The 27,832-nt window shown below is 41.1% G+C and overlaps 2 protein-coding genes across 5 annotated transcripts in view; both read left to right on the forward strand.

Annotated features, from left to right (window-relative positions):
• The first annotated feature begins 49 nt into the window (after positions 1-49).
• MORN2 (MORN repeat containing 2) lies at positions 50-19,371 on the forward strand. The gene is made up of 5 exons (XM_075267561.1): positions 50-83; positions 1,254-1,307; positions 10,270-10,376; positions 10,624-10,760; positions 19,254-19,371. Exons 1-5 carry the CDS (start codon positions 53-55, stop codon positions 19,354-19,356), a joined length of 432 nt encoding a protein of 143 aa, XP_075123662.1. The 5' UTR covers positions 50-52; the 3' UTR covers positions 19,357-19,371.
• A 6,479-nt stretch (positions 19,372-25,850) lies between these two features.
• Positions 25,851-27,832, forward strand: part of ARHGEF33 (Rho guanine nucleotide exchange factor 33) — a 71,061-nt gene continuing 69,079 nt past the window's right edge. For 3 of the 4 annotated variants that reach the window (XM_075267540.1, XM_075267543.1, XM_075267541.1), the window contains exon 1: positions 25,851-26,034. In XM_075267540.1, coding sequence (XP_075123641.1) covers positions 25,965-26,034 — 70 coding nt within the window. In that variant the 5' untranslated portion in view covers positions 25,851-25,964. The remainder of the gene's footprint in view (positions 26,035-27,832) is intronic. The other variant, XM_075267542.1, reaches the window with a different exon arrangement.

A 27,832-nucleotide genomic window follows, 5' to 3' on the forward strand; every position in this document is an offset into this window, starting at 1 on the left:
CTACCCTCGTTTCTATGGTAACACAGCAGCTTGGTGGCTGGAAAAAGCAAAAATGGAAAAAGCATGTATTGCGGAGGATGGCGGTAAGGATGCGGTATTTTGTAGGATAAACTCTACCTGGCTGCGTCATATTTATGACGTGTATTACAGTGTACTCCGTCATTTGTGAGACTTAGTAGGTCCCAGAGTAAAGGAGCTGCACAGTATAATCATGTTTATATTAGAAGGTCTTTCTTCCAGAAACAGCGCCGCACAAGTAGTTACAGGTTGTGTCAGGTACTGCAGCTTAATCCTATTTCACTTCAGGCTGCACTGCAATACCGGGCACAACCTGTGGATATGTGTGGCACTGTTTTCAAAGAAAAGCTAAAAATTGAGTCTTCAGTAGTTGATACATTTTTAATGGCTAACAATAATGGCCAACTATAATGGGGTCCGTGTGCTTGCCGCCAGATCTCTGCACAGAGCATGTGGAGAAGAAAGTAGTTCACAATCTACTTTTCTGTCCACATGATTTGAGCAGGCAGCGCGTGGCAAGCACATGGACCCCATTATAGTCTATGGGGTCCGTGTGCTTTTACATGCACAGCGCTTGCAATTGCATTTGGTACTCCTTTCGGGGGGGACCCCATGCGGACTCCCCAGACGTAATACCAACGCAGATGCGAACGAAGGGTAAGGGAATGCGAATTGGATTGCGGTGTAATGATAACACAGTCCTTGGTTGAAGGTGGCACTGTTTCACAGAATACCAAAGCTCCTCTGTTCCAGGCACCATATGGTAGTCGCCATGGTTGAATCACTACCGATCAGACATTGGTGGCCTGTCATATTAGTATGCTGAAAAAAGTTTATAGGCCACAGCCATATGGGATGAACTCACGGGAAATTCTGTAGCTTGTTCCTCTGCAAGTCATTGTTGTAAAAATCCAAGATTCATAGACCTGTTCTATGGCTTACCTGCAGGTTTCCTTGAAGGCGCTTTATAACTTTCAACTTTTCCATAAAAAAGGTAAAACCTGGGCTATGGGTTTAAAACCTGCACTTTATACTTGTGACGTTTGTCACAACACACATCACACTACCACTGAGGATCGCAGCAAGTTAGCCTCCAGTCTCACAGCAGCAAACGTATTCTGCTCAGCATGTGCATGGCTCTGGCCATAGAGTGGATTTCTGCTTAGGTCCTCCTGGGCACTGTGTATCATTCTTGTATACTTTACCTTTACAACCATCTCTTTGTTTTCTTTTAGGAGCCGCTGAAGTTTTTCAGATTTCATTTGTATTTCCAAATAGAGACACTTATGGTAAGAAACAGAGGTGTCCCTTGAAGCTCCTGGGCCCCAATGCAAAATAACAGGACCTCTAATTACTATTTGCTATGTGTAATATTGATGTTTTAATATACTGGGAAGAAGTCTTTAGGCCAGTCTTTGGTTAGAATAAGTATAAGCCTAAGGTCCCATGTAGCGGGCCACAGCAAAAAACGTGCTGCAGCGGCAACACATTGTGGTTATTCACGCAGCGCTTTTCACAGAAAATCCACAGAGGTTTCCTTTCTGCTTCCATTAAATTTACAGCGTTTCTGAAGATGGAATAGACATGCTGTGAGTTCCAAAAATGCAAGATTTGCTAGAAACCCATCCACACATTGTGGATGCACGGTGTAAATGTTGCGATTTCCAAAACTGTCAAGGTTTTGGAATTCGCAGCATATCAATTATTCCTACGGAAACGCTGGCAGTTTCCCTATATTTATAATGGGAGAAAAAAGTCTGTGAAAAGCGATGCAGGAAAAACCAGAATGCATTATAAATGAATGTGGTCTTAATACCATGGATAAATACTGTATAATTTTGCAAAAAAACTGGCTTATGGTTTGAACATCCAAGACCCAATAAGGGACCATGGAACATTCTATATGTGGCGAAAAGATGTTTTCAGATTCCTATATTAGATAGGTGTCCGTGAAAAACTGCTGTGTGTGTCTGTGCTAGTACACGGACAGCCCTTAGGCCTCGTTCTCATCTTCATCGGTAATCTGTTTAGGGGAGTCCGCATGGGGACCCCCCTAAACGGACTACCGAACGCATTGGCAAGTGGAGTACAGTTAAAGCACATGGACCCTATAGACTATAATGGGGTCTGTGTGCTTTCCGCACGGAACATGCGACAGAAAAGTATTTCACAATCTACTTCCCTGTCCGCATGACTCGTGCGGAGACCGTGCGGGAAACACATGGACTCCATTATAATCTATGGGGTCTGTGTGATTTCACTGCACACCGCTTGCCAAAGTGTTCGGTAGTCAGTTCGGGGGGGTCACCATGCGGACTCCCCTGAACGGATTACCGACGCAGATGTGAACAGGTCTTATGCACAGGCTGTCACATGGCCATTATAGAACACATGGGTCTGGGTTTGATGGGTCTATTCACCTGCCACTATCTATGTCCTGTTTTCCCAGACAAAGATACTGCATGTTAGTTTTTTGACGGCCGTGAAAAATGCACCGTTAAGAAACCAGACATGTGAATAGACACAATGAACTGTCAGAACAGACGCGTGATGGCTCTGGCATGTCTTTCACTGTTATGTGAATAAGCCAGAATAAAGGGATATTGTCACTCCTTGGGGAGAGACCACCATATAGGTGTGTGGAGACTTATTAAGCCTTTAGCACTCCACTTCGCAAGGGATCATGGGAAGAATATGCAAATCTGTCTTCCATGATGTAATTAGAAAGTAAGCTGCTACCTCAGTGTTGCAAACCAATAGAGGGCGCTCACTGGAATGTGCAAGCCTGTCTTCCCTGATGTAGTTAGGATGACAGAATTCCAGTGAAATAACCCAATAATGGCTGCTCCCTTTAGCATCATGCTCGACCTTCCAAGAGGCCTTTGTTTTGCAATGACGCTGGGATTATTACCGGGTATAGTCTCTCAATCGAGGACGGCCGTTTCGATGTACTTGCATCTTATCAGCTCAATGTAGAGAGGACTATAACCTGGTAGAGGTGAGAGGCTTAGACAGGGTTAAGGGGATATTGTTGGACGCTGTGTACTTTATGAATGTTGTTTCAACCTAAGTAAGTATTTAGTTACCACATTGAAAAAAGTGTTCACATCTATCTGCTAAACAGGTTAGACTCTTTCAGTTTGTCTGATGTAAAAGACAAGATGAAATGGTCGTGGGTATATCTGTGGAAAATAAGTGGCAATAGTTCTAACAAAGGTATTACACCTGCCTACAGTAGTTGTGTAACAGAGACACAAGTAATACTTTTTCGGGTTTTATTTATGTGCCAGTGGCACCTGGTTGTAGCAGATCTCACCTCCATCTTGGTCTGATGTAGGTAATGGTAGAAAGCAGGTTTAGGAGATTCTACAGTAGAAATGTTCTGCACCTCAGAATGTTATGTTATGTGCTATACTGGATGAAGAACCTGCCACCAATGTATTCAGTACTACAATGGTCTTTATTCAATACGACAAAGGAGACACTTCATCGTGCTCAATTCACGTAAAATACAGAGTCCGTATTAAATTTCATATCGTCCATTTTTTGTGAATTTTTATAAAAAATTACCCCCCCCCAAGTGAAACATTAATATCTTGTCCTAAACCCGCTAATTTTATTTAATTCATTGCATTGTGAATAGAGATGAGCGAACACTGTTCGGATCAGCTGATCCGAACAGCACGCACCCATAGAAATGAATGGAAGCGCCTGTGACGCCGGCCGGCCGCCGGCAAAGTCAGCGTCACAGGTGCTTCCATTCATTTCTATGGGTGCGTGCTGTTCGGATCGGCTGATCCGAACAGTGTTCGCTCATCTCTAATTGTAAACTTTCTGACCTGTAGTTATGTTATCCTGGAAATTCCTTTAAACTGTGCTACACTGTGGTTTTATAACCTTACACAACAAGACACACAACCGCCCATCATTACAATGGAGAGCTGCTGTGAGGTCGCACATGGGCAGCAAAAATTGCCAGAGCAGCTTTATAAACGCAAGCCGCAGCATCTGGAGAGACTGGAAAAGTGCTCATTTGGAAAAGCCTCTGCATAGGATGCCGTGTTACTTCAGCACCTCCCGTCATGCTGTGAGTGCTGAAATCGCTATTACCAGATGTTGTTCAGCTGAAATGAGGTGATCTGTTAGGGCATAGAACAATGTTCGGAGCACTTTAAATGCTGCATAGTGTCTTGAGATCCAAGAAGATACCCACAAGATGCTGCTGGTGATGAAGGAAGCCCTGGAGGGGGCAGTTACATTTTTCTTTATTACAATCTAATGGGTTGTACCACATGGCAGTTTTTAGTACAATGCAGCTCTTGGGACTAAGCTTAATCATTATAATGAATTGCACTATTAACCAGTTAAGTACTGTGCACCAAATATTTTCAGCACACGATCCTGGTTCATTATACCAATGACAAATGACATTGACAGACATTTGTAATGTGCTCATGAGGACTCAAACCGCAGGAGACTCAAAGTGCAGGGACGTTGTGGAGTGAGGGAGTTAGTGGTTGCAATACTGACTTGCATCCATAACACCTACAAGGGTCAGTTGTTTTACAGGACGCCAATTTACCGGATTTAACCAGAGAAAACCCGCACAAACACAGTGAGAATATACGAGCTCCGTGCAGATTATACCAGAATATACAGCAAATTCCCAAGCTGCACCTTAAAGGGAGTGTATCACCCCACAAGTACAGTGGTGTATAGGCATTTTAAAGGGGTTGTCCATCCCTATAATCTCCACTATAGTAGGGGACTAGGCTGCTGCCCCGATCCTCTTTGAATAGAAGAGTCTGTGCCCGCTCTCTGTCCACTGCTTTAGCTTCCAGCACCTAGAGACTGCAGAAATAGCTGATCTGTATGGGATTTGGGTGTCAGACCCCCCCAAATTACATATGGATGACCTATACTGGGGATAGATGAGAAATCAGTTTGGGGTTGGACAACCCTTGTACAGTCATGGCCAAAAGTTTTGAGAATGATACAAATATTAATTTTTACAAAGTCTACTGCTTCAGTTTTTCTAATGGCAATTTGCATATACTCCAGAATGTTATAAAGAGTGATCAGCTTAACAGCAATTACTTGAAAAGTCAATATTTGCCTAGAAAATGAACTTTATCCCCCAAAACACATTTCAACATCATTGCAGCCCTGCCTTAAAAGGACCAGCTAACATCGTTTCAGTGATTGCTCCATTAACACAGGTGTAGGTGTTGATGAGGACAGGGCTGGAGATCAATCTGTCATGATTAAGTAAGAATGACACCACTGGACACTTTAAAAGGAGGCTGGTGCTTGGCATCATTGTTTCTCTTCTGTTAACCATGGTTATCTCTAAAGAAACACGTGCAGTCATCATTGCACTGCACAAAAATGGCCTAACAGGGAAGAGTATAGCAGCTAGAAAGATTGCACCTCAGTCAACAATCTATCGCATCATCAAGAACTTCAAGGAGAGAGGTTCCATTGTTGGCAAAAAGGCTCCAGGGCGCCCAAGAAAGACCAGCAAGCGCCAGGACCATCTCTTAAAAGTGTTTCAGCTGCGGGATCGGGCTACCAGCAGTGCAGAGCTTGCTCAGGAATGGCAGCAGGCAGGTGTGAGTGCATCTGCACGCACTGTGAGGCGGAGACTCTTGGAGCAAGGCCTGGTCTCAAGGAGGGCAGCAAAGAAGCCACTTCTCTCCAGAAAAAACATCAGGGACAGACTGATATTCTGCAAAAGGTACAGGGAGTGGACTGCTGAGGACTGGTGTAAAGTCATTTTCTCTGATGAATCTCCTTTTCAATTGTTTGGGACATCTGGAAAACAGCTTATTCAGAGAAGACGAGGTGAGCGCTACCACCAGTCTTGTCTCATGCCAACTGTAAAGCATCCTGAAACCATTCATGTGTGGGGTTGCTTCTCAGCCAAGGGAATCGGCTCTCTCACAGTCTTGCCTAAAAACACAGCCATGAATAAGAATGGTACCAGAATGTCCTCCAAGATCAACTTCTCCCAACCGTCCAAGAGCAGTTTGGCGATCAACAATGCCTTTTCCAGCATGATGGAGCACCTTGCCATAAAGCAAAGGTGATAACTAAATGGCTCAGGGAACAAAACATAGAGATTTTGGGTCCATGGCCTGGAAACTCCCCAGATCTTAATCCCATTGAGAACTTGTGGTCAATCATCAAGAGACAAACAAAACAAAAACCTACAAATTCTGACAAAATGCAAGCATTGATTGTGCAAGAATGGACTGCTATCAGTCAGGATTTGGTCCAGAAGTTGATTGAGAGCATGCCAGGGAGAATTGCAAAGGTCCTGAAGAAGAAGGGTCAACACTGCAAATATTGACTTGCTGCATTAACTCATTCTAACATTCTAAGCTTTTGTTACTCATAATATGATTGCAATTATATTTCTGTATGTGATAAAAACATCTGACAAACACACATAAAAAGCAGAGGCCAGCATATCATGTGAAAATATAAGATTTGTGTCATTCTCAAAACTTTTGGCCATGACTGTAAAGTATACTTTCACTTTTTCAGAAATACATAGTGCAGGAGAAGATAACAAATCTAGTAATATACTGTATTAAATATAATGGCCTGATTCTTCACTTATTTCATTCCTTTTACCACTGATCAAATCTGCATAATATACATTTCTGAACCAAAATACAAACTCCTCACAATAAGTGTCCCATAAATAAAGCTACTATAACTACAGCTGAAAAATGTTCCTGGAAACAATTCATAGAAAAAAATATATTGATTTTTTTTATACAAAATATACAGCATATCAATAAATATTACATATTAATATACCGTAATCACAAAAGTAAGTATACATACAAAAACACTGCAAAAAACAGCGTCTATGATGCCAAAAGCATAATATACAATTATTTAGAGGGAAGGTGGGAGATAGAGGAGAGCCCCTCGAATCAGAGAGACATCTACAATATGCAGAGAGGTTTTTCTTTTAGTTGGTGCGCTGGGGGCGGGCCTTCAGCTCCCTGGTGCACTGCTTTTGTCTCATTGACACTTACAGAAACGGTTGGATCGCAGTGATTGCCTCAAAAGGTTGTGCTGCAAAATATTAAGTTAAAGGGATCCTATCACTCAGACATGATTTTTTCTAAGTACCATGTCGGAATAGACTTAAGAAAGGCTATTCTTCTCCTACCTTTCGCCGTCTTCTCCGCGCCGCCGTTCGCCTACAATCCCAGTTCTTGTCGGTATGCTAATGAGCTCTCTCGCAGCACTGGGAGCGGGCCCCAATGCTGTGAGAGAACTCTCTCCAGCGCCGCCTCCTCTTCTTCAGCAGCGTCATCTTCAGCCTCTTCTTCTGGCGGTGTTTGTCCACTATCTTACTTTATTCACTTCATTATGGACACTAGCACCTGGCCCCCTGCTCATTGCTGAGGGAGCCACATGACGTAGCTCCCTGCTGTGTGGGGGGAGAGAGGGGGGGGGCTGAGTGTACGGAGCCAGCCTGTGTCTGCACCACACATACACATCACATACACATCACCTAGCTCCCTGCTGTGAGATAGAGGGGGGTATGTGGAATAAGTGCTGCTTTCTTATATAAAGCAGTCTAAATCCTACTGGGCTAAAGGACCTGGTCTCTCTGTTCACTAGGATAAAGCTTTATTATATAGAGCAGGCTGCTAGTGGGCAGAGGAGCCAGGTCCCTTTAGGAAACTCCGTACAAGGTAAATCCAAGTCTACAGGCCCTTCAGTCATCCCATAGGATCACGCTATGTGGTGGGCGGAGCTTCACATTAGATTAGTTTTAAAATTAAAATTGAAATGTTTGTTTTAATAACATGAATAAAAGTTTTCCTAATATTACAAAATGGTGTTTTACATTACCCTCATCAGAAAGTCTTATTTTCACATGACACACATAATTTAATTATTAACATAATGATTGCGATTGTGATTCTTAAGATGTAGTAAGTAAAAAAATTTGGGGGGCTGCTAGAAAATAATTAATTCTCGAAGTGGGCGGTAGACAAAATAAGTTTGAGAACCTCTGCTTTAAGGGAACCATCATTTCTGTCCAGGCCTATTTCATGAGTTTTATTGTATTTTTAAACTCTGTTGAAGCGAAAAGCAACATCTGACTTTCATTTGATCATTTTCATAGAATTTTTATTTATTATTACTTTTGTCAGATTCAAGTTACGGTATTTCTGTGACCATTGTGGGTTTTTCTTTCATTAAATGAGGGGGACCAACTATTTTGTCCACGTGTGTAGATACTGGTCCCTTGTTGCACCAATACTAAGCTTATACTGCACTGCTTGGGGACCAGAACTCTTCTGTTTCAACCTGCTTTGCTGATGCTCCAACTGTTCGTTACGTGACTGTTTCCTCCCCCACACACACATATACTCCTGCAGCTTGGAGACTAAAGGGGCTGTTCATGTGAGGAGGAGTCAGAGCATTATCAGAAAAGGCTGAAGATTTATGTTCACCCAACAGCGAAATGAAAAACTCAGTATCCATGTGCATATGAATACACTGCAGAACATTTTTACTACCCACATATCCCCCTTATATTCCCCAACTAATATTGTAACAGTTTGGACACACCTTCTCATTCAAAGAGTTTTCTGTATTTTCATGACTATGAAAATTGATGATTCACACTGAAGGAATCAAAACTATGAATTACCACATGTGGAATTATATACTTAACATAAAAGTGTGAAACAACTGAAAATATGTCTTATATTCTCGGTTCTTCAAAGTAGCCACCTTTAGCTTTGATTCCTGCTTTGCATACTCTTGGCATTCTCTTGATGAGCTTCAAGAAGTAGTCACCGGAAATGGTCTTCCAACAATCTTGAAGGAGTTCCCAGAGATGCTTAGCACTTGTTGGCCCTTTTGCCTTCACTCTGCAGTCCAGCTCACCCCAAACCATCTAGATCGGGTTAAGGTCTGGTGACTGTGGAGGCCAGCTCATCTGGTGTAGCACCCCATCACTCTCCTTCTTGGTCAAATAGCCCTTACACAGCCTGGAGGTGTTTGGGGTCATTGTACTGTTGAAAAATAAATGATGGTCCAACTAAACGTAAACCGGAAGGAATAGCATGCCGCTGCAAGACGCTGTGGTAGCCATGTTGGTTCAGTATGCCTTTAATTTTGAATAAATCCCCAACAGTGTCACCAGCAAAGCACCCTCACACCAGCACACCTCCCCCTCTATGCTTCATGTTGGGAACCAGATATGTAGAGTCCATCCGTTCACCTTTTCTGTGTCGGACAAAGACACGGTGGTTGGAACCAAACATCTCGAATTTGGACTCATCTGAACAAAGCACAGATTTCCCCTGGTCTAATGTCCATTCCTTGGGTTCTTTAGCCCAAACAAGTCTCTTCTGCTTGTTGCCTGTCCTTAGCAGTGGTTTTCTAGCAGCTATTTTACCATGAAGGCCTGCTGCACAAAGTCTCCTCTTAACAGTTGTTGTAGAGATGTGTCTGCTGCTAGAACTCTGTGTGGCATTGACCTGGTCTCTAATCTGAGCTGCTGTTAACCTGCGATTTCTGAGGCTGGTGACTCAGATGAACTTATCCTCCGCAGCAGAGGTGACTCTTGGTCTTCCTTTCCTGGGGCGCTCCTCATGTGAGCCAGTTTCTTTGTAGAGCTTGATGGTTTTTGCAACTACACTTGGGGACACTTTCAAATTTTTCCCAATTTTTCAGACTGACTGACCTTCATTTCTTAAAGTAATGATGGCCACTCATTTTTCTTTACTTAGCTGCTTTTTTCTTGCCATAATACAAATTCTAACAGTCTATTCAGTAGGGCTATCAGCTGTGTATCCACCTGACTTCTGCACAACACAACTGATTTATAAGGCAAGAAATCCCACTTATTAAACCTGACAGGACATATCTGTGAAGTGAAAACCATTTCCGGTGACTACCTCTTGAAGCTCATCAAGAGAATGCCAAGAGTGTGCAAAGCAGTAATCAAAGCAAAAGAACCGAGAATATAAGATATATTTTCAGTTATTTCACACTTTTTTGTTAAGTATATAATTCCACTTGTGGTAATTCATAGTTTTGATGCCTTCAGTTTGAATGAGAAGGTGTGTCCAAACTTTTGGTCTGTACTTTATATGTTCCTTATAGATTGTAAACTGTTATAGGTAGGACTGTTCCATTTCTGTAAACCACATTCACTTTTGTATCTGGGTCTCACTTTATACATTTGCCTTATTTTCATTTTAGAGGGGGAATGCAGAAGATCATCAACAGGAGCACTGGAGAGGAGTGGAATGGGAGTATCCAGGAGTCCAAATGGTGTGACGTATACTGGTACATGGAAAAATGACAGGGTAATTTGACTTGGGTATGCCATAAAAACATAATTTTGTTCTGTAAACTAGTACTAGAAACTGAAGGACACAATCCTGACAATAGTCAAAGAGAATGATATTGTCATAGGTTTTAGACTACCACTTCTCCCCAGTGGCAGTTTGGGGAAGCAGTAGTCTGAGACGGTGCTGACCTGTATTATTAGACATCTTCTTCCTCTTAAATAGTTTGCAATGCTATAAGTTGATTTGTATCTCTGTCACACAGATGCATGGGATTGGGAAGCTGGAGCATCCTTCAGGAGCAGTGTATGAAGGAGAGTTCATTGACAACAATTTTCACGGTAGAGGTACTTACACATTTTCCGATGGAGCTCAGTATATGGGAAACTTTACAGAGAACAAGTAAGTGGAATGCAACTGCATTTTTAAAACCACACGGAAAATGCATGTATTTTTTAAATGCACAAACTGTACGTTTTTTTTTTCCACCAAGACCTTTGTTTTGCATTTTTGGTCCATAAAATTATATTATTAGTATATTAATTAAAATGCAAATAAGTGCTGTTGCAAAAAATGCAAATGTCTTTTATGAAAGTGTGTTTTCCCTGCATTACTAACTGCTACAAAAATGTTTTGTTTCACAGTTGAAACATGTTAACTAAATATTTCAGCAGAAAAAACATTACTGCATTAACAACTTGTCAAAAATATATTTATCCACTAGCTTTTACCCGCGACTTCGTCTGCGGTGATTTGAGAATTGGGCGGACACAGACGTGTGAAACTGTAAAAGTGCTTTAAAAAGTTTGGTGGGATAGCAAATGTGATGTGTTATATTGTGTATGTAGTGATACAGACAATGTGATGTGTTATTGTAAGGATTGGAGTCAGGGTCAGGCAGTGCAAGGTGACACAGCTGGGAAAGCAACACTGTGCAACTAAGGACAAAAGGGGTCGCAGGCCCTGCAGCTATAACTATGCTGTAATATCTGAGATGAGGCAGACCAATGCACTTCCTAATTGAAGTCAGACGAGCAAGAGGTCAAGCCAGGAGATATAATAAAAGGTACCAAATCAAAAGACAAGGGATAGTCAAAAATACAAGCCGGGTCTAAAAACCAAGAAACATATGGAATACAAACAGACAGGGAATCAGACTGAGCAGGGGGACCAGGAAACACAAAGTGAATGGCTGGCAAGGATCCATGCCTGGGTGGAGTTTAAATAGCAGCAAGGAAACACACCTGATAGCTAATGACATGGAGACTGAAAGTAAGGAAAATATTAACCCTTAATGACCTAAGCACACCCAATAGAACTCCTAACACGTCTCCCAGGGAGACGCCGCGCAGCAAGGAGACCGTGGCGACTCCGTATCCTGACAGTTATATTGTGTATGTAGTGATACAGACAATGTGATGTGTTATATTGTGTACGTAGTGATACAGACAATGCGATGTGTTATATTGTGTATGTAGTGATACAGACAATGCGATGTGTTATATTGTGTATGTAGTGATACAGACAATGTGATGTGTTATATTGTGTATGTAGTGATACACACAATGTGATGTGTTATATTGTGTATATAGTGATACAGACAATGTGATGTGTTATATTGTGTATGTAGCGATACAGACAATGTGATGTGTTATATTGTGTATGTAGCGATACAGACAATGTGATGTGTTATATTGTGTATGTAGCGATACAGACAATGTGATGTGTTATATTGTGTATGTAGCGATACAGACAATGTGATGTGTTATATTGTGTATGTAGCGATACAGACAATGTGATGTGTTATATTGTGTATGTAGCGATACAGACAATGTGATGTGTTATATTGTGTATGTAGCGATACAGACAATGTGATGTGTTATATTGTGATGTGAGTGAGTAGAGTGAGGGCTACTCCTGAGGTGACAGTAAGAAGTGTCCAGGCAGGTTGAGGTAGGAAATGCCAGGCAGTGTGTGTGAGTCTATAGCTGATGTGTTGTATTGAGTATGTAGTGATACAGACAATGTGAATGTGATGTGTTATATTGTGTATGTAGTGATACAGACAATGTGAATGTGATGTGTTGTATTGTGTATGTAGTAATACAGACAATGTGATGTGTTATATTGTGTATGTAGTAATACAGACAATGTGATGTGTTATATTGTGTATGTAGTGATACAGACAATGTGATGTGTTATATTGTGTATGTAGTGATACAGACAATGTGATCTGTTTATGTAAATGTGAGTGAGTAGAGTGAGGGCTACTCCTGAGGTGACAGTAAGGAGTGTGCAGGCAGGTTGAGGCAGGCAATGCCAGGCAGTGTGTGTGAGTCTATAGCTGGGGCTAGGAGTCCTGCTTTTGTGAGTCTCCTGCTAGGAAGCCATGTTGTTTAGTGGCACCAAAAGTAGCCTGTGACTCAATCCTAAGGGAAAACTATGTTTGTGGAAAATTGCACGCAAATCCGTCCAGGTGTTTTAGCGTGATTGAGGAACAAACATCCAAACTCACAAACATCCAAACACAGAAACTTTCACACTTATAATATTAGTAGGATATCTCCTTCAGTGAGAGAGCGATGTAGAGCTCTCCCTTAATGATGATCAGAGGAGAAAAATTTAAAGGGGCTCTATCACTGGGAAAAGTCGTTTTTAACTAATCACATCCTTGCATAGACTTTAGAAATGCTATTCCACACCTACCTATAGTATGTAAATTGCCTCAGCGGTTTGTGAATAAGTCTGTTTTTATTCATATGCTAATGAGCTTCCAGCCAGCACAGGAAGTTCCCAGCAGCACTCCCTCTCCTATTATCTCCTATGTGTGCGTTCAAACAGGAAGCTGAGTCATCAGCAGCAGCCTCCCATAGGAAACAATAGGAGAGGAGTGCACAATGTATCATACACCAGTCTAATTAGCATATGAATAAAAACTGGTATTATAACATAAATGAGTTTAAAGCTTCATGCTTATACCAAGCCTTCAATTCACCCCCATTGGACTCTGTGACTCCATTTCTGCTCAAATAGGTTCCTAGAAGAACATTGCATGGCCTATAAGATCCCTTACACTTTCATCCCTTACACTTTTTTTTTTCAATTCAGAATTAATTGATTTTCGACAAAAATAAAAAGACATAATACAAGGCGTATAAGATTATTATTTATTTATTTATTATGCTTACTTATATAGCGCCATCATATTCCGCAGCGCTTTACAGATATTGTCAGTCACTGTCCCATACAGGGCTCACAATGTACATTCCCTATCAGTATGTCTTTGGTGTGTGGGAGGAAACCGAAGTACCCGGAGGAAACCCACACAAACACGGGGAGAACATACAAACTCCTTGCAGATGTTGCCCTTGGCAGGATTTGAACCTAGGACTCCAGCGCTGCAAGGCTGTATAAGATCATACCAAGTAAATAACAATATCTAAGTAACAACAGGATCAAGTATCCTGAGCAATAGCTGTGAGGTAGAGGGAAGGAGAGGAAAGGGACAAAGAAAAGCCTAGAGGAAGGAGGAGAAAAGTAAGGAGGAAAGAGGTAGAATAAGTAGTTGGGAAATAGGTGATAAACAATAAGGGGGATAAAAAAAGGGGGGGGGTGAATTATACGAAGGGGAAGCTAGAGCTGGAATCAAGAAGTGAAGCCTGAGTTAGGGCCCAGGAGTTCATACTGTCTGAACCTCATAACAGAAGTGACCATACAACTCCAGTCACCACAAGGTTCTAATTCTCATGATAAGATAAGATAATCCTTTAATAGTACCAGTGGGGAAATTTCAGTATGTTACAGCAGCATAGTAATACAGATACAGGATAATACACAGTAATATATTACGGAAGTAGACACACATATGTTGAGAAGGGAAGATATACTAGGAGTCCATAGCAGGTAAGGAAGAGAAGAAAGAAAGAAGGAAGACTTCAGAATCATTTAGTTCTCTGTGCGGAGTGATCTTCGCTCAGTCTGATGTAGATTATGTAGCCTGATCACGGTTGGAAGGAAGGACTTGCGATAGCGCTCCTTCTCGGAGAAGAGAAGGTGTTCTGACTGCACAAGGCACGAAACACAGATCTTGTAGCATTAGTGAAGCCTCTTGAATGACTTTACAGCAATCCATTTATTTTATAGTAACAGGCCTTACAATATAAAATGTTTCATCCAATGGGAATAGCGCCTTTGGGGAGGCACTCCCAATCAGAATTGCCATAACATGTGATGCATGAGTATATTAAATGTATAGAGCACTCTGACCAGACAAAGAAACTTGGTTCAGATTATTTCCCACTATATGCAGAAGAAGGGGGTAGCTAGATCTATTAGACAGTGATCAGCAGCCCAAGAAGTTAGATCTGTTTAACTCTATATTCTCTTCAGCCTACCTTATCACTGTATTACCAATGCCGCCTTTTCTCTGCTGATGTCACTAGGATGACTTAATCATTTTCAGACTAATAAAAGCCTAAGATCAGAGAAAAGTTTTAGAATGATATGCTTCTTGTTTCACCCTCATGTTGTGCAATTGTTTCTAGTAGTCTCCTGAATTAGTGGCACCGAACATTTTTTACTTTCCCTTTAAATAGTATGCTCTTTTAGTTTTACTACAAATTAAGAGCAGTTTATCTTCCTGCTTTGATTATTACAGTATGTGCTATTTTTAGACCCAACGTCTGTACACAAGAGCGCTGCATTAGCCACTTAATGAACACTATTAGTCTTGTTCACTTCACCGTAGTTGGATCTGGATTGTCTATTTTTTTTTTTTTTTTTTTTTTATAAAAGCTTCATCTCAAAAATAGATTCCAACATATCACCCCAGGAGTACAGAGAGGAAACAAGAACACACTTAAAGATGTCATTTATAGCTATGTACAATATACAGTTATATAGATTTGTTTGTTTGTATTATCCCCCTATGCTAAGCTTTCAATTCCTCCCTTCTGGTTCTCCGTCACCTAGTGGCAGCCCAAGCTGATTTAAAGGGGTATTCCCATGACACTTGTTCACTAACCTGCAGGCTGTTGTGCTCTCTTCACTTCCTGCTTTTCTCGGCACATAGGTGGGCGGGGTTTCACTTGCACAGGATTGGTTGTAAATGAATTACCACAGTGTGAAGCTGATGTAGCAGAGCTGGATTTGAGTCAGTTTGCATTACATACAGAGGTAAACTACCATAATCTTCCCCCGAAATCCTGACTACTCTTAATGCCCTGTTCACTTACAAGATGATAGTGAGGGTCCTGAAGGACCTACCAAATGGGAAGTCTCTGGGAACTGATGAGTTTACCTACCTATATTATAAAAAATCTTCTAGGATGAATTTCTTTCCCACCTGAAGAGACTGAATAACTACTTCTTAGATGGCTTTCCCATACCACGGTCATTGCTGCACTCTTATTTGACCCTTGTCTCAAAACTTAGGACCCACAGGAGTGCTCTAGCTATCGATCCATTGCCCTACTAAATAAAGATTTGAAGTTGTTTACCAAGCTCCTGGCCAATCTATTGAATGTTTAGCATCTTTCTCTTATCCGGAGAGACCAAGTGGGTATCATCTCCTGTCATCAAAGGGAGATAACTAGAAGGACTATGGACCTGATTGACGTAGCCAATCATTGTTCGACTCCTGCCCTTCTTCTTAGCCTTGATGCAGAGAAGGTCTTTGATCGTATTGATTGGTCCATTATGATGGCATCCTTGAAGGTTTTGGGGGGCGTTCCTGCAGTTTATTCGGGCACTATACAGTACTTTACCCCTGCGTCTACAGTAAAACTCCCTCATTTTTGTGCTCTGTATTGATCTGTTGGGAGCATGTATATGCTTGAACCCTGATATAAGTGGAATTGGGGTTCCAGACAGGGACTTTAAAATTTGCTTGTTTACTCATGATAACCTCCTTACCCTTATTAGCCCCCACACCTCTTTGCCTAATCCTATGGCTGCCCTCTGTGATTATCGCCGCCCCTCTGGCTAAACCTACCAGATGGAGACCCTTCCCTTGAATATTCCCCACCCAGATGTATAATTGTTACGCAGTAACTATAACTTCCAATGACAAGAACAGTCCCTCAAATTCCTGGGAATTCATCTCAGGTTTTCACAAAATGGATGGAGATTGAGAGGCTGTGGCTTGCTCCCATGCTCCTTAATGCTCTCTTGTGATTTCGGTCCCCGTCTTTCCCCCTTTCCTATTCACTTCGCCCGAGCAAGATGTTCCCTCTTGCCTTGCAGAACTCCTCCATGTTCTTCTTTTTGTATAATACACGTCTCACAGAGGAATTGTCTTGGTCCAGGGCTGGCAACTTTAGACTGGCTTAAGTAGTTGACCCCTTGACATTGGAGGCTCTTTGAGTATTTTACTACAACATTGCACCTCCCTGAATTCGAGTGGTTCCATTATCAACGTATAGTTCACTTTACATTATCTCTATTTTGCTCACTGAAGTTTACGGCTCCTACTGCCTTTGAGAAGCTTTGTCAGGCAGGTTCCTCCACAAAAAGCTTGATCACTATGATCTACCATCTCTTGTCCTCCCCCGAAGGCTGAATGCCCCTGGTCATAAGTATATGACCCACTGTGAAGAGGTCTTGGGACATAGGATCCCCCCCAATCAATGGCAGATTATCTAGTTGTGTGCAGCTAAGTCCTCCACGTGTGTAACATTTAAAGAGCGGCAGTACAAACTCCTGATGCATTGGTATCACACGCCTGCACTCCTAAACTCCCGGAATCCCATAGTAGCCTCAGTTTTCTGATAGTGTAATTCTGCCATGGACGCACTTTGTCATATATTTTAGGACTGTCTGTAGATAAGAGGGTGAAGGGGGTCAAGGAGACAAGGACATTACTAATGATTTCTTCCTTCAGGAAGTTCCCCTTGTTTCACATCCAATTGCTTAATTTCCTACCGAGACAGATAGGCAAGAAATCCTCCAAACTTTTTCTTTACCTCTGTACAGCAGCCAAATCTCTGATATTGATCTTTTTGCTTAAGTCAAAGACATTCTCAATCTGGAATAATAGATGACTAACATGAATAATACGGTTGCTGCCTTCGATTCGATTTGGTCCCGTGGGATATATATATCCCACTATATATTGCCTGGGATATACATATATTATATGTCCCTATATATTGCCTGTGGGATATATATCCCACTATATATTGTACCTTTGCAGGGTCTCTGATCTGATCTCCTTTCCCCATACCCTTACCAACTTGTCTTCTTTTATGTGTCTTCCCTTATCTGTTTGTAGACAATGTCCTTGTGGCAGTTGTCTCCAGCAAATCTGGCCCACCCCCAGGTCACTTGTAAGCTGATTTGCAATTCCATAAAGTTATGATTATCTCTGCATTGCTTTGACAGTAGGTGGCCAGTATGTTTCTGCTCATATTAAGGGTGAGTTCACACTGAGTATACGCCAGCTTATTCTGAACGTAAAACACGTTCAGAATCAGCGGCGTATAAAGCAGTTCCCATTCATTTCTATGGGAGCCGGCATATGAGCACTCCCCATAGAAATGAATGGGAACTGCTTTATACGCCGCTGATTCTGAACGTGTTTTACGTTCAGAATAAGCTGGCGTATACTCAGTGTGAACTCACCCTAAGGGTCCCTACATGGCATTATCATTGGCTATAAAAGAATTTTGGACCTGATAGACTCCCTGAAACCAAGAAAACTTTTTCTACTTTCCAAAAAACACAGCAAAATCTGCAAAAAAAAAAAACACTGCAGAAAAATCGCGGCATTTTACAGTATCTGAAAAGTGAATGGGATTCATGCAAATCCCATGCCCACTTTGCGTTTCAAACCGCAGCGCAGACACGCTGCGATTTCCAAAATGGGCGCGGTTTTGGAAATCTCCGCATGTCAATTATATCTACGGAACAGCCAGCGGCTTTCCCATAGATATAATGGTAACAGAAAGTCCATGGAGGAAAACTCTGTGAACTTTCTGTTCAAAGCGCTGCGGGAAGAACCATGATGCGTTCCCACTGCGGTTTTTCCTGCAGCGCTTTAGCGCTGCGTATTGTCCCGTGGCGCCTTAGGGTTGGTTCACACTAGCGCTTGTATTCCATCCATCCGGAGTCCGCATGGACACCCCCCGGACGGAATACAATCGCAATTGGAAGCGATGTGCTATCAAAGCACACGGACCCCATAGACTATGATGGGCTCCGTGTGCTTACCGCGCACTTCCCGCATGAATGATTGAGTAGACAGCATCAGACTGTTATGGGACCACGCTCTATTGTCAAAGGAAATGGTACTGCTCAGTTATCAATTATTCATTTATTTCCAGGAGGAATAACAGAGTCCCTATCAAGAAAAAAAATGAAAACACAATTTTGGCTTAACATTTGACTTGCAAACCTTTCTATTGAGTCTTCACTGCCAGAGATAGAGGTTGGTCCTGACTGTGGAGAGCTGCCCATGTCTGACCAAAGTTACCCATGATACCATTATTATTCACCAAGCAGGACTTGGGGCAGAAATAGGGCAGGTTGATGGTCAAATCTCCAGCTAAAACATAATTTTGCTTTTTGCATTTCTACATAAAATCCCACATTGCAAATGTGTGTTCTAAAAACCGGAAGATAAAAAGCAAGTTTCTTCATATATCTCAAAGGTTGTATTTGTAGAGCGAATGTTACTAAGAAAATGGATAACTTTAAAATAAAACTCAATTATCTTTCTAATTAAATAGCATTGTAAGTAAGAATGTGAGTGCGCAGCGTCTGTCACATGTGATCCTGCTCAGCAGAACAATCATCTGTAGTAGAAATAGACATCTAGGGCAGTAAATTAGAGCATTTCATGCATGAAGTACGTGTCAGAGAGAATCAGGCCTCACCCAGATTCTTGTACCTTCACAGGATGATCGGAGAAGGTGAATATGTGGATGCCAATGGGCTGCAGTGGAAAGGATCGTTCCATGATAAAGCAGCACCCGGACTGAAGTTAAGGCTGAAAATGTAAATGATACCAGGCTGACAGTGAATGGAACGTCTTATCATCACCTGCTATGTAATACACATCGTCTTGGATCATTTAACCGTTAAAGGATTTCAAGAGCCTGATCTGTAGACATACGGCCACGTTCCATCTTTGACTTTGTCGGTCATGTGAATACTTCAAGTCAAGTGTGGCCATGTGATGGCGTGAAAAAAATCATTTGTCTGAATCGAGCTTAAGTCATGAAGCAAGATATCCACTGAGTAAATTCTTAAGATACCTCCTGAAATCATTCCTTATATTACAGACTACGAGGTGATAACGTTCTATGTATGGCTATGTATGTTTTGTATGAAGAAAAACAGCAAATTAAAATTTAATGTAAAACACACAACTAGCTCCATAGATGATTTACCAATGAGAACCGGACAATTCTTTATAACTACAAGATACTGATTAAGGCAGGGTTCACACCAGCGCTGGAACTCCACTTAAAAAATGCAGCACTTTTCTCTCTGCATTTTTTGCCCTTTACGGGTAGAAACTCAGCAGACCCCATTATAGTCTATGGGGGTCTGTAGGCAACCGCTTTTTTAAACAGATTAGAACGCAAATGTGAACCTAGCCTAACTTGATGAGTTTGAATTGCTACTGATAACTTGCTGCAAAGGCAACAAAAGCCATGGGAAAGCCAATAAATAAATCAAGTTGGACAGGGGCCCCACGGGCCGAAAACGAAGCGACTTGCCCGCAGTGGAAAAATTGTGGCATTTTACAGTATCTGCCAAGTGGATGGGATTCATACAAATCCCATGCCCACTTTGCATTTAAAAACGCAGCGAGGACACGCTGCATTTTCCGGTTTGGCATGTATCAGCCAAATACTAGCCAAATAGTCTAGGCATACTGTACCAGATTGTACTCATAAAAAGGAAATACAGCACTGCTGGCTTTGTCTGTATATGAATCTGTTGATGCTCAGATGTATAGTATGTTACTGACCCATATAATTCAATATACTTTTATTCCAATGACTGTTTTGCTCTACACGTGCCTTATGAAGACCTTTCCTGAGACCAGGAGGATGGATCTAGCTGAATGAGAATGTAATCTGTGTGTGTTTATTTACAGGTAAAACCTCTGCTTCTTTATAAGGGTATGTTCACACGGCGGAAAATGAAAATGAATTCCTCTTCATTTTCCACCGCCAGCATTTTTACCGCGATTTAGCCATGACGGTGCAGTGCATCAGCTTTCTGTCTCAGTATCCCGCTCTTGTTAAGCCCCATATGCATTGACCTAATCAGGAGGAATTCTCAAGCCATGGACCTTTCCTGTCCACATTATCCCTGCGGAGATCTGGTGGCAAGAACACGGACCCCATTAAAGTCTATGGGGTCCGTGTGCTTTCACTGGCACACCGCTTGCAGTTACATTCGGTATTCCGTTCGGAGGGTCCTCATACGGAATCCACACGCAGATGTGAACGAGGCCTAAGCCATACTGTGCCATACATGATCAGCTCTGGGAATCACAATGACTGTACATATGGCACGCCATTATTGACAATGTGCACATTGCTGCACATCACTTTTAAACAAAGACCAGGGGTCGCCAGGGTTTTATTGCTATATTTAATAGAATTTGGGGCCTTTTTATGATAATAAAACACAACTAGCCCTTTAATTATGCCGGTGAAATACATTTTACCGTGGGTAGCGCACTTGCACATTGCAGCAACATAAATAGTTTTTGTTAGTGCCGTGTATAATTTATGAGAACTATGTTTTGCTACAACAAGCCGAATTATCAGGTTCCCAGGAGTCCATGTCAGTTGCAGGAGTCTAAAGAAGACAAGAACACGGGATGACACAATTATGACTTTAACTTGCTGAAAATAACACTGGCAACAATTTTGTCTGACAACAGACAGGGAGACATATCTTCTCTATAGTAAAGGGAAATTGTCATATGATGACATTTAAAAGCAGTACCTTGTCTATGGCGTTTAATAGGAAGCAACCAAAGAGATAAAAACTCACTGATGTACATTGTTTGTTATTTCTTTACTGTCAGCAGACAATTGGAGTATCGGGACCCACTATCAGGGCTCCTGGAAATGCAGTTTTCATTGCAATTGGGTATATGCACCTATTACACATCATAAATCCTCTTGGTAAGTCCCTCAGTACTTACTGGGGATGAAACGCATTTCAGGGCACTGTCTATAAGGGTTAAAATATTTACCCTGACATCTGCCCTAAGAGCCTTCTGACATGTCAGCTTCATATACGGTACCTCTTAATTATATGTGATACTTTTTATGTCTTTAGACCATTACATACCCAGTCTAACAATACATTAGTTATATATAATCTTAATCATCATTGTCTTTTGGTAGTAGGAGTATATATGGTCATAGAAAACGTTCGGAGGGCTCTAACATAATTATACCCTTCCCAAATGTCCTTGGAGGATAATCACTCGGGGACATGTCACAATTTGCTAAGTTGTCACACTCAGTTTTATAGATTAGATTCATTCTTTTTTCTTCCGTTCACTCTCTGTGAATCCGTGTTAAGCTGAGTTCACACAGGGTTTTTTGGTCCAGATTTTGATGCAGAATCCAGCTCCAAAAAACGCCTCCCATTGATTTCAATGGGAGCCATTCACTTCTTTTTTCCACTAACGTTTTTTTGCCGCTCGTGTTATAAAGAAGTGAGCTGCCCTAGCTTGACGTGGATTCCATGGCTGAATCCGCCGCGGCGTCCGCAGCGCGACACTCTCTCCCTCCCAACTAGGCCTATTCATTTGAGCCTAATCCAGAGCAGAATGCCACGACTGAATGCCGATGCACTGCACCAGCATCCAGTCGTGGCTAGCTGTTTCTCAGACCAGATTCTGAGGCGGCCTCCGCATCAAAATCCGGTCCAAAAAACCCTGTGCGAACTCAGCTTTAGGCTGTTGTCTTCAGATCCTTTTTGTTAGTTAGATAATACAACTTTTTGTGAAATCTTAATATCTAGTTTTAGTTATCAAGAAATTCTGATGGGGCAGATTTACTAATACTGTCTAAAGGTCAGGCAGTTAGATTTAATATGGCATTGTGACCAACGGACATGATGTAATTTCAAGGCATGTCAAATCCTGTACAACCTCTTTAAACAGTGCACTGGCATCCAGTCGCGTACTCTGCTCCGGATTAGGCCCAAACGAATGGGCCTAGTCGGGATGGAGTGTCTTCAGGCGGATGTTGCAAGGTGAATCTGCCTGAAAGAATGAGCATCTCGCTTCTTTTTCCAGGAGCCAGAACAAAACGGCTCCAGGAAACAACCCTTTAGATGCAGTGGTGAATAGCAACTGCAGCATCAAAATTGTTTTAAAAGGAGAGGGCTTCCTTGGAAAGTCGCGAGGCAAAGGAACAACATTAAGTTGAAATGTTGTTCACAACAGATCTTCTCTATGACCAGAGCACTATGCTTCCTAGTTTCTCTATTTTGGAAACATTAGTGGTAGGCTTTCTTGACAGTAGATTGATTGCAAAGGGTTCCATTGATGGTTCCTTCATCAGTATCTGGTATCTGTGGGAAACCTGTCAGTATTACATTTTCTTGCAGCAATACCCCTGAGCCTTACACAGTGACCACTCAAATCTAAGGGATGTCTATGTAACACAGGACAGGATAGATTGGTCCTCCAATGTGTAAACTGACCCCTATTTCCTCAATTGTTTTGTTTGTTGAAAAATGTAAACACAATGTAAACTTTTTATAGATATAACTTTTTATGCACGTCTGACTGGTAAGTAAAGTACGACAGCATCATTTCAGAAATCGTATCCGACTGTACTGATCAGAACCTATACACCCACACAGATATAACCTATGTCAGCAAGGATCATTCGTGCTGGAATTTCTATTGATAAAGATATATATCAAGCTGAGCTTAGTGAAACTGTGACCAGATGTCAATAATGTATAGTCCATTTCTTTCCTCATTAATAAAGTAGACATCCTCCTCATTAAGAACAGTATCCATTAATATGGCCACTACAGAAAGCAGATTATTTCATCTATTCGGTAAAATGTATGGATCTCTTATTGATTTTTTTTCCCTTTTAATGAAGGGTTTGAGAAACCTCTTGTCACTTGAAACGGTTTCAGTGTCTAAAAACGCACATTAGACGTCACTGGGTTCTTCTTCCATCAGATGGACTTTAATAAGCAACCTGAGATATGTCACTATTCATTCATCTCTTGTTATAGAGGCAGCCCAGGAAACAGTAAAAGAGCACAAGAAACGTGAAAACAGAAAAACCAATGGAATTAGATTTCCTCCCAGCACCTGAAAACCACTGAAGTAATCATTGGTAATAAGCGCCAGGGAAGACGGAGAAATCATATCTATTTCTGTAGAATACACAATTGGATCTAAAGATAATACGGCCTATAGTATATGAGCGGCTTCACTCCAACATCATCTTAATGTCTTTAAAAAAAGAAATCTGTAATATATTTTTAACCACGTTCTGGATTCATCTTATGGGCTGTTCATGTAGAATGAGAATAACCATGGACAGCAAGTTATTCGGGATGCAAAATATAGCATTTTTTCAGTAAAAGTTACAGACCTGTATAAACTCCAGGTTGTAAGGAAGCTATAATATGAGACAAGTACATGCCTATGGGGTTATAATACTTCTCCATATAATTCCTTTATTTATATACAGAATTCACCCAAAAAATTGTTCCATGCTTTATTGGTTGCTGTTTAAGGGAGCCTTCACACGGAGTAAACGCTCCGCTCATTCTGAACGTAAACTCGTTCAGAGTGAGCGGTGTTAAAACAGATTCCATTGATTTCTATGGGTGCCGATATACGCGCGTATCACATTGAAAGCAATAGGTAAAAAAGTCTCACATTGATTTCAATGGGTAGCGCGTGTATGCGGCACCCATTCAAGTCAATGGGATCTGTTTTTTACGTCGCTCACTCTGAACGAGTTTTACGTTCAGAATGAGCAAGCGTAAACTCCGTGTGAAGGCTCCTTAAGGCTGAGGCCCCATGTTGCGGAAACGCAGCTTTTTTTGTTGCAGATTTTGCTGTGACTTTATGAGCCAAAGCTAAGAATGGCCACAAAAGAAATGGGAAACATATAGGAAGTTCTTAGACTTCTCCCTTCTGCTCAATCCACTCCTGGCTTTGGCTCAAAAAAACGCAGCAAAATCTACAACAAAAAAAGCTGCGTTTCAGGGGCCACACGGTGGCTCAGTGGTTAGCACTGCAGCCTTGCAGCGCTGGAGTCCTGGTGTTCAAATCCCGCCAAGGGCAAAAAAAAAAAAACCATCTGCAAGGAGTTTGGATGTTTTCCCCGTGTTTGCATGGATTTCCATCCCATATTCCAAAAAAGACATACTGATAGGGAAAAATGTACATTGTGAGCTCCATGTGGGGCTCACAATCTACAAAAAAAAAAAAAAAAAAAAAAAAAAGCTGCGTTTCTGCATTGTGGGACCTCAGCCTTATAGTGGTGTTCTCCCTTAGAAGCAATGATCATAATTAGAGTTGTTGTTCCAAGATATTAGATGAGATTAGATGAATAGATGAGATGGGATCCATGTCTTGGACACCCACTAATCTCTCATTGAGCTATCCTGGATACAGGTCATTAATAAAAAAAAAAGAACTGGATAACTCCTTTAACAATATCCAACCATACTCAGAATGTCTTTGTTTCCATAGTACTTGGACTGTGTGCGACATTGTTCTGTCTCTGTGCACACAGCAGAGCTGTACATGATGCCTTCTTGACATTTTGGGACTCCACTTTGGGCGCCACGTGTAAAAGTGATGACACTAGTCATGTCAAACAATGTCGCAAGTGTTTAGTGTCAGAAAATGTGCAAAAACATCTCATGCCAAACCCAGTCCTATTATAAATCAAAAAGTCCAGATTCTGTATCAAGACATATGTCAGAAATAATTAGGCTGTCCTTGACTTGTACTTATGTGATAAGAAATGTGTGACAGTACAAAAGTAGTTCTCAGCCCCCAGTGTGAACATATGTTTAGATACATACAGGATATGTGTGGTGACGCTCTGCAGGTCAGTGCATTGAAGTGCTTGCGGAGGGCAAAGGTGTGGTGCAGTGCAGCAATAAACAAGGAGGAGGTATGGAGCTTCAATTATCAGGGTAAGTCTGTTTAGCATGCCTCAATACTCTTCTAGTCAATATCTAGAGTACTTCATATTAAGCAGGTACATGTGTGATTGTAGTCTGTATGAGAGGCTGCACTGGGACATATTTGTATGACTATATGACTGTATTGTCTCTTTGATAGAGGGCATCGCAGCATAGACGGCAATATTTGCCATAAAGTGTTAATGTGTTGCCATTAACTTTCCCAGGACCGCTCACTTTAGGGACTGAAAGACAGAGCAGCCTTGTTCAGAGCCTGTGTTCTGCTTGAAGTGAGCACACTGCTTTGATTGCTGAGTCTGAAGGTTATGTAACAAGAAGAAGAAGAGTACATTAGTTCCTCTCGCCTCTAAAACCAATGACTAGCTAGTGACAGTTCTAGCCCAGGAGCATTGAGCTGAAGGAGGGCTGCAGTCCCTCCACTCTTCTCACATGCACCTCCAGCTGAGACAGAGCTGTCCTCACAGGCGCACCTTAAACCGCACCGAAGTGACCTGTGGTGGTGAGTTGACCCTTCATCACTTTGCTTTTAAGACTTCATTCATCTTATGTTATATTGTAATATTTTTATCCTATTAACTGGATTATTATGACGTGGAGTTTTGGAAACTAAATGCTTTATATTACAATTTGTCTGTGTGTATATATATATATATATATATATATATATATATATATATATATATCTGTAATACATACACACACACACACACACATATATATATATATATATATATATATATATATATATACACAGTCTTCATTTTTGTATACAGTTAGCTAGTCAGTTTTCTATCTATCCGGTCACGGATAATGGTTGTTACAGAATGTTCTTTGGATAAATACCACTGCACAGCTGGGTTAGTTTTTGCACTCATGCCAAACTACCGAGGATCTTTTCTAAACTGCATGCATTGTCTCCTCGCCTGTCTGCTTTCTTCCTTTGGGAGAGGTTAATAGCTGCATTTGGAAAAAGGAGATGATACAATTAACCCTAATGCTGCATGCATACTGCTATCTATTACATGGATGTGCATGGCTGCCTGGCTGTAAATAACAATTTTTCAGGATTATTATCAGTATTATCATCTCCTTGTCTCCTTCTCTCCACTTAAACACTTTGACTTTGATTCATGTAGTCTTACATACTATAGGAGGTAAGTGACCTAAATGTTCAGTTATCTGCTATGGCAGAAGCGAAACCTCACAATTGATAACTCACCCAAATTGCCATTGGGACATTACATACGTAACATTACAATATATAGGGTCACAGTAGTTAAACAGTGAACTTTTATTTCGCAACCTCTTTAGGATTTTTTTTTTATAATGTCATTATTTGCTATAGTAAATAGAGAAAGAAAAAAAATAAATATATATATATATATATATATATATATATATATATATAATTATTGAAATAACATATTAAATGTTATTATTCAAATAACAATTGACAGTGACTTTTATATCTAGATGATATCACGGCGGATACAGATTAGTAGTTCTGACACCATAAAGCTAATGGATTCATAGGGTATTGTAAAGCTAAATTTGGGAACTGCCTTTTACGTTCCAGCTTTATTCTGGTTGATTCACCTAGGGTGACCCTGTCTCTTCAATGCTTCAAAATATATGCGTATATGACAAACAGTAGCCTGCAGGAATCTTAAGCAGCAGTATGAGACTTTAACTTGGCTAGATGAAAAGGACACAGTGAGAAGATAATGAAGAAGTGCAATGAGTAGGGAGCATATTAAATATGTATGTGCTATAATAAAAGACTAGCAAAAGAAATGTGTAAACAAAATCACAGAATGCCTTGTACTGCTTATTGCAACTGATGATAACAAATGCATCAGAGGTTCCAATCCAATATAACGTTATTCAATTTCATTTTATGCTAATGATTTGATTAAACATGTAGGACATATACCTTCTGATCCATCTAGATATCAGCTTTGTTGGTTCCATCCCAAATATAGATTACTAGGATCCAGTTAAAACAACAACGACAAACCTTTTCTCCCAAATAATTGAAAGCGCAGTCCAGGAGTAAAGTGATCGATCATAGAGGTGTCTACGGAGAGAGTACAGCTCTATCCCACTGCCTAAATGTGGGTCAGGACAAGTGGCGACTCACGATAAAAAGGTAGCTTGTTTGCCTCGAGTTATTACATAGGTCATTACAAAGTAAACAGAAGAGGAACTTATTACACTTATTGGGAGCAACACATCTCTGCTTATACAGGACAATGTGCTGTAGATAATCTTTTGTCCTGCTTAAAGAGGACCTATCA

Source organism: Leptodactylus fuscus, chromosome 3 (assembly GCF_031893055.1).
Source record: "Leptodactylus fuscus isolate aLepFus1 chromosome 3, aLepFus1.hap2, whole genome shotgun sequence".
In the NCBI taxonomy this organism is placed as follows: Eukaryota; Metazoa; Chordata; class Amphibia; order Anura; family Leptodactylidae; genus Leptodactylus; species Leptodactylus fuscus.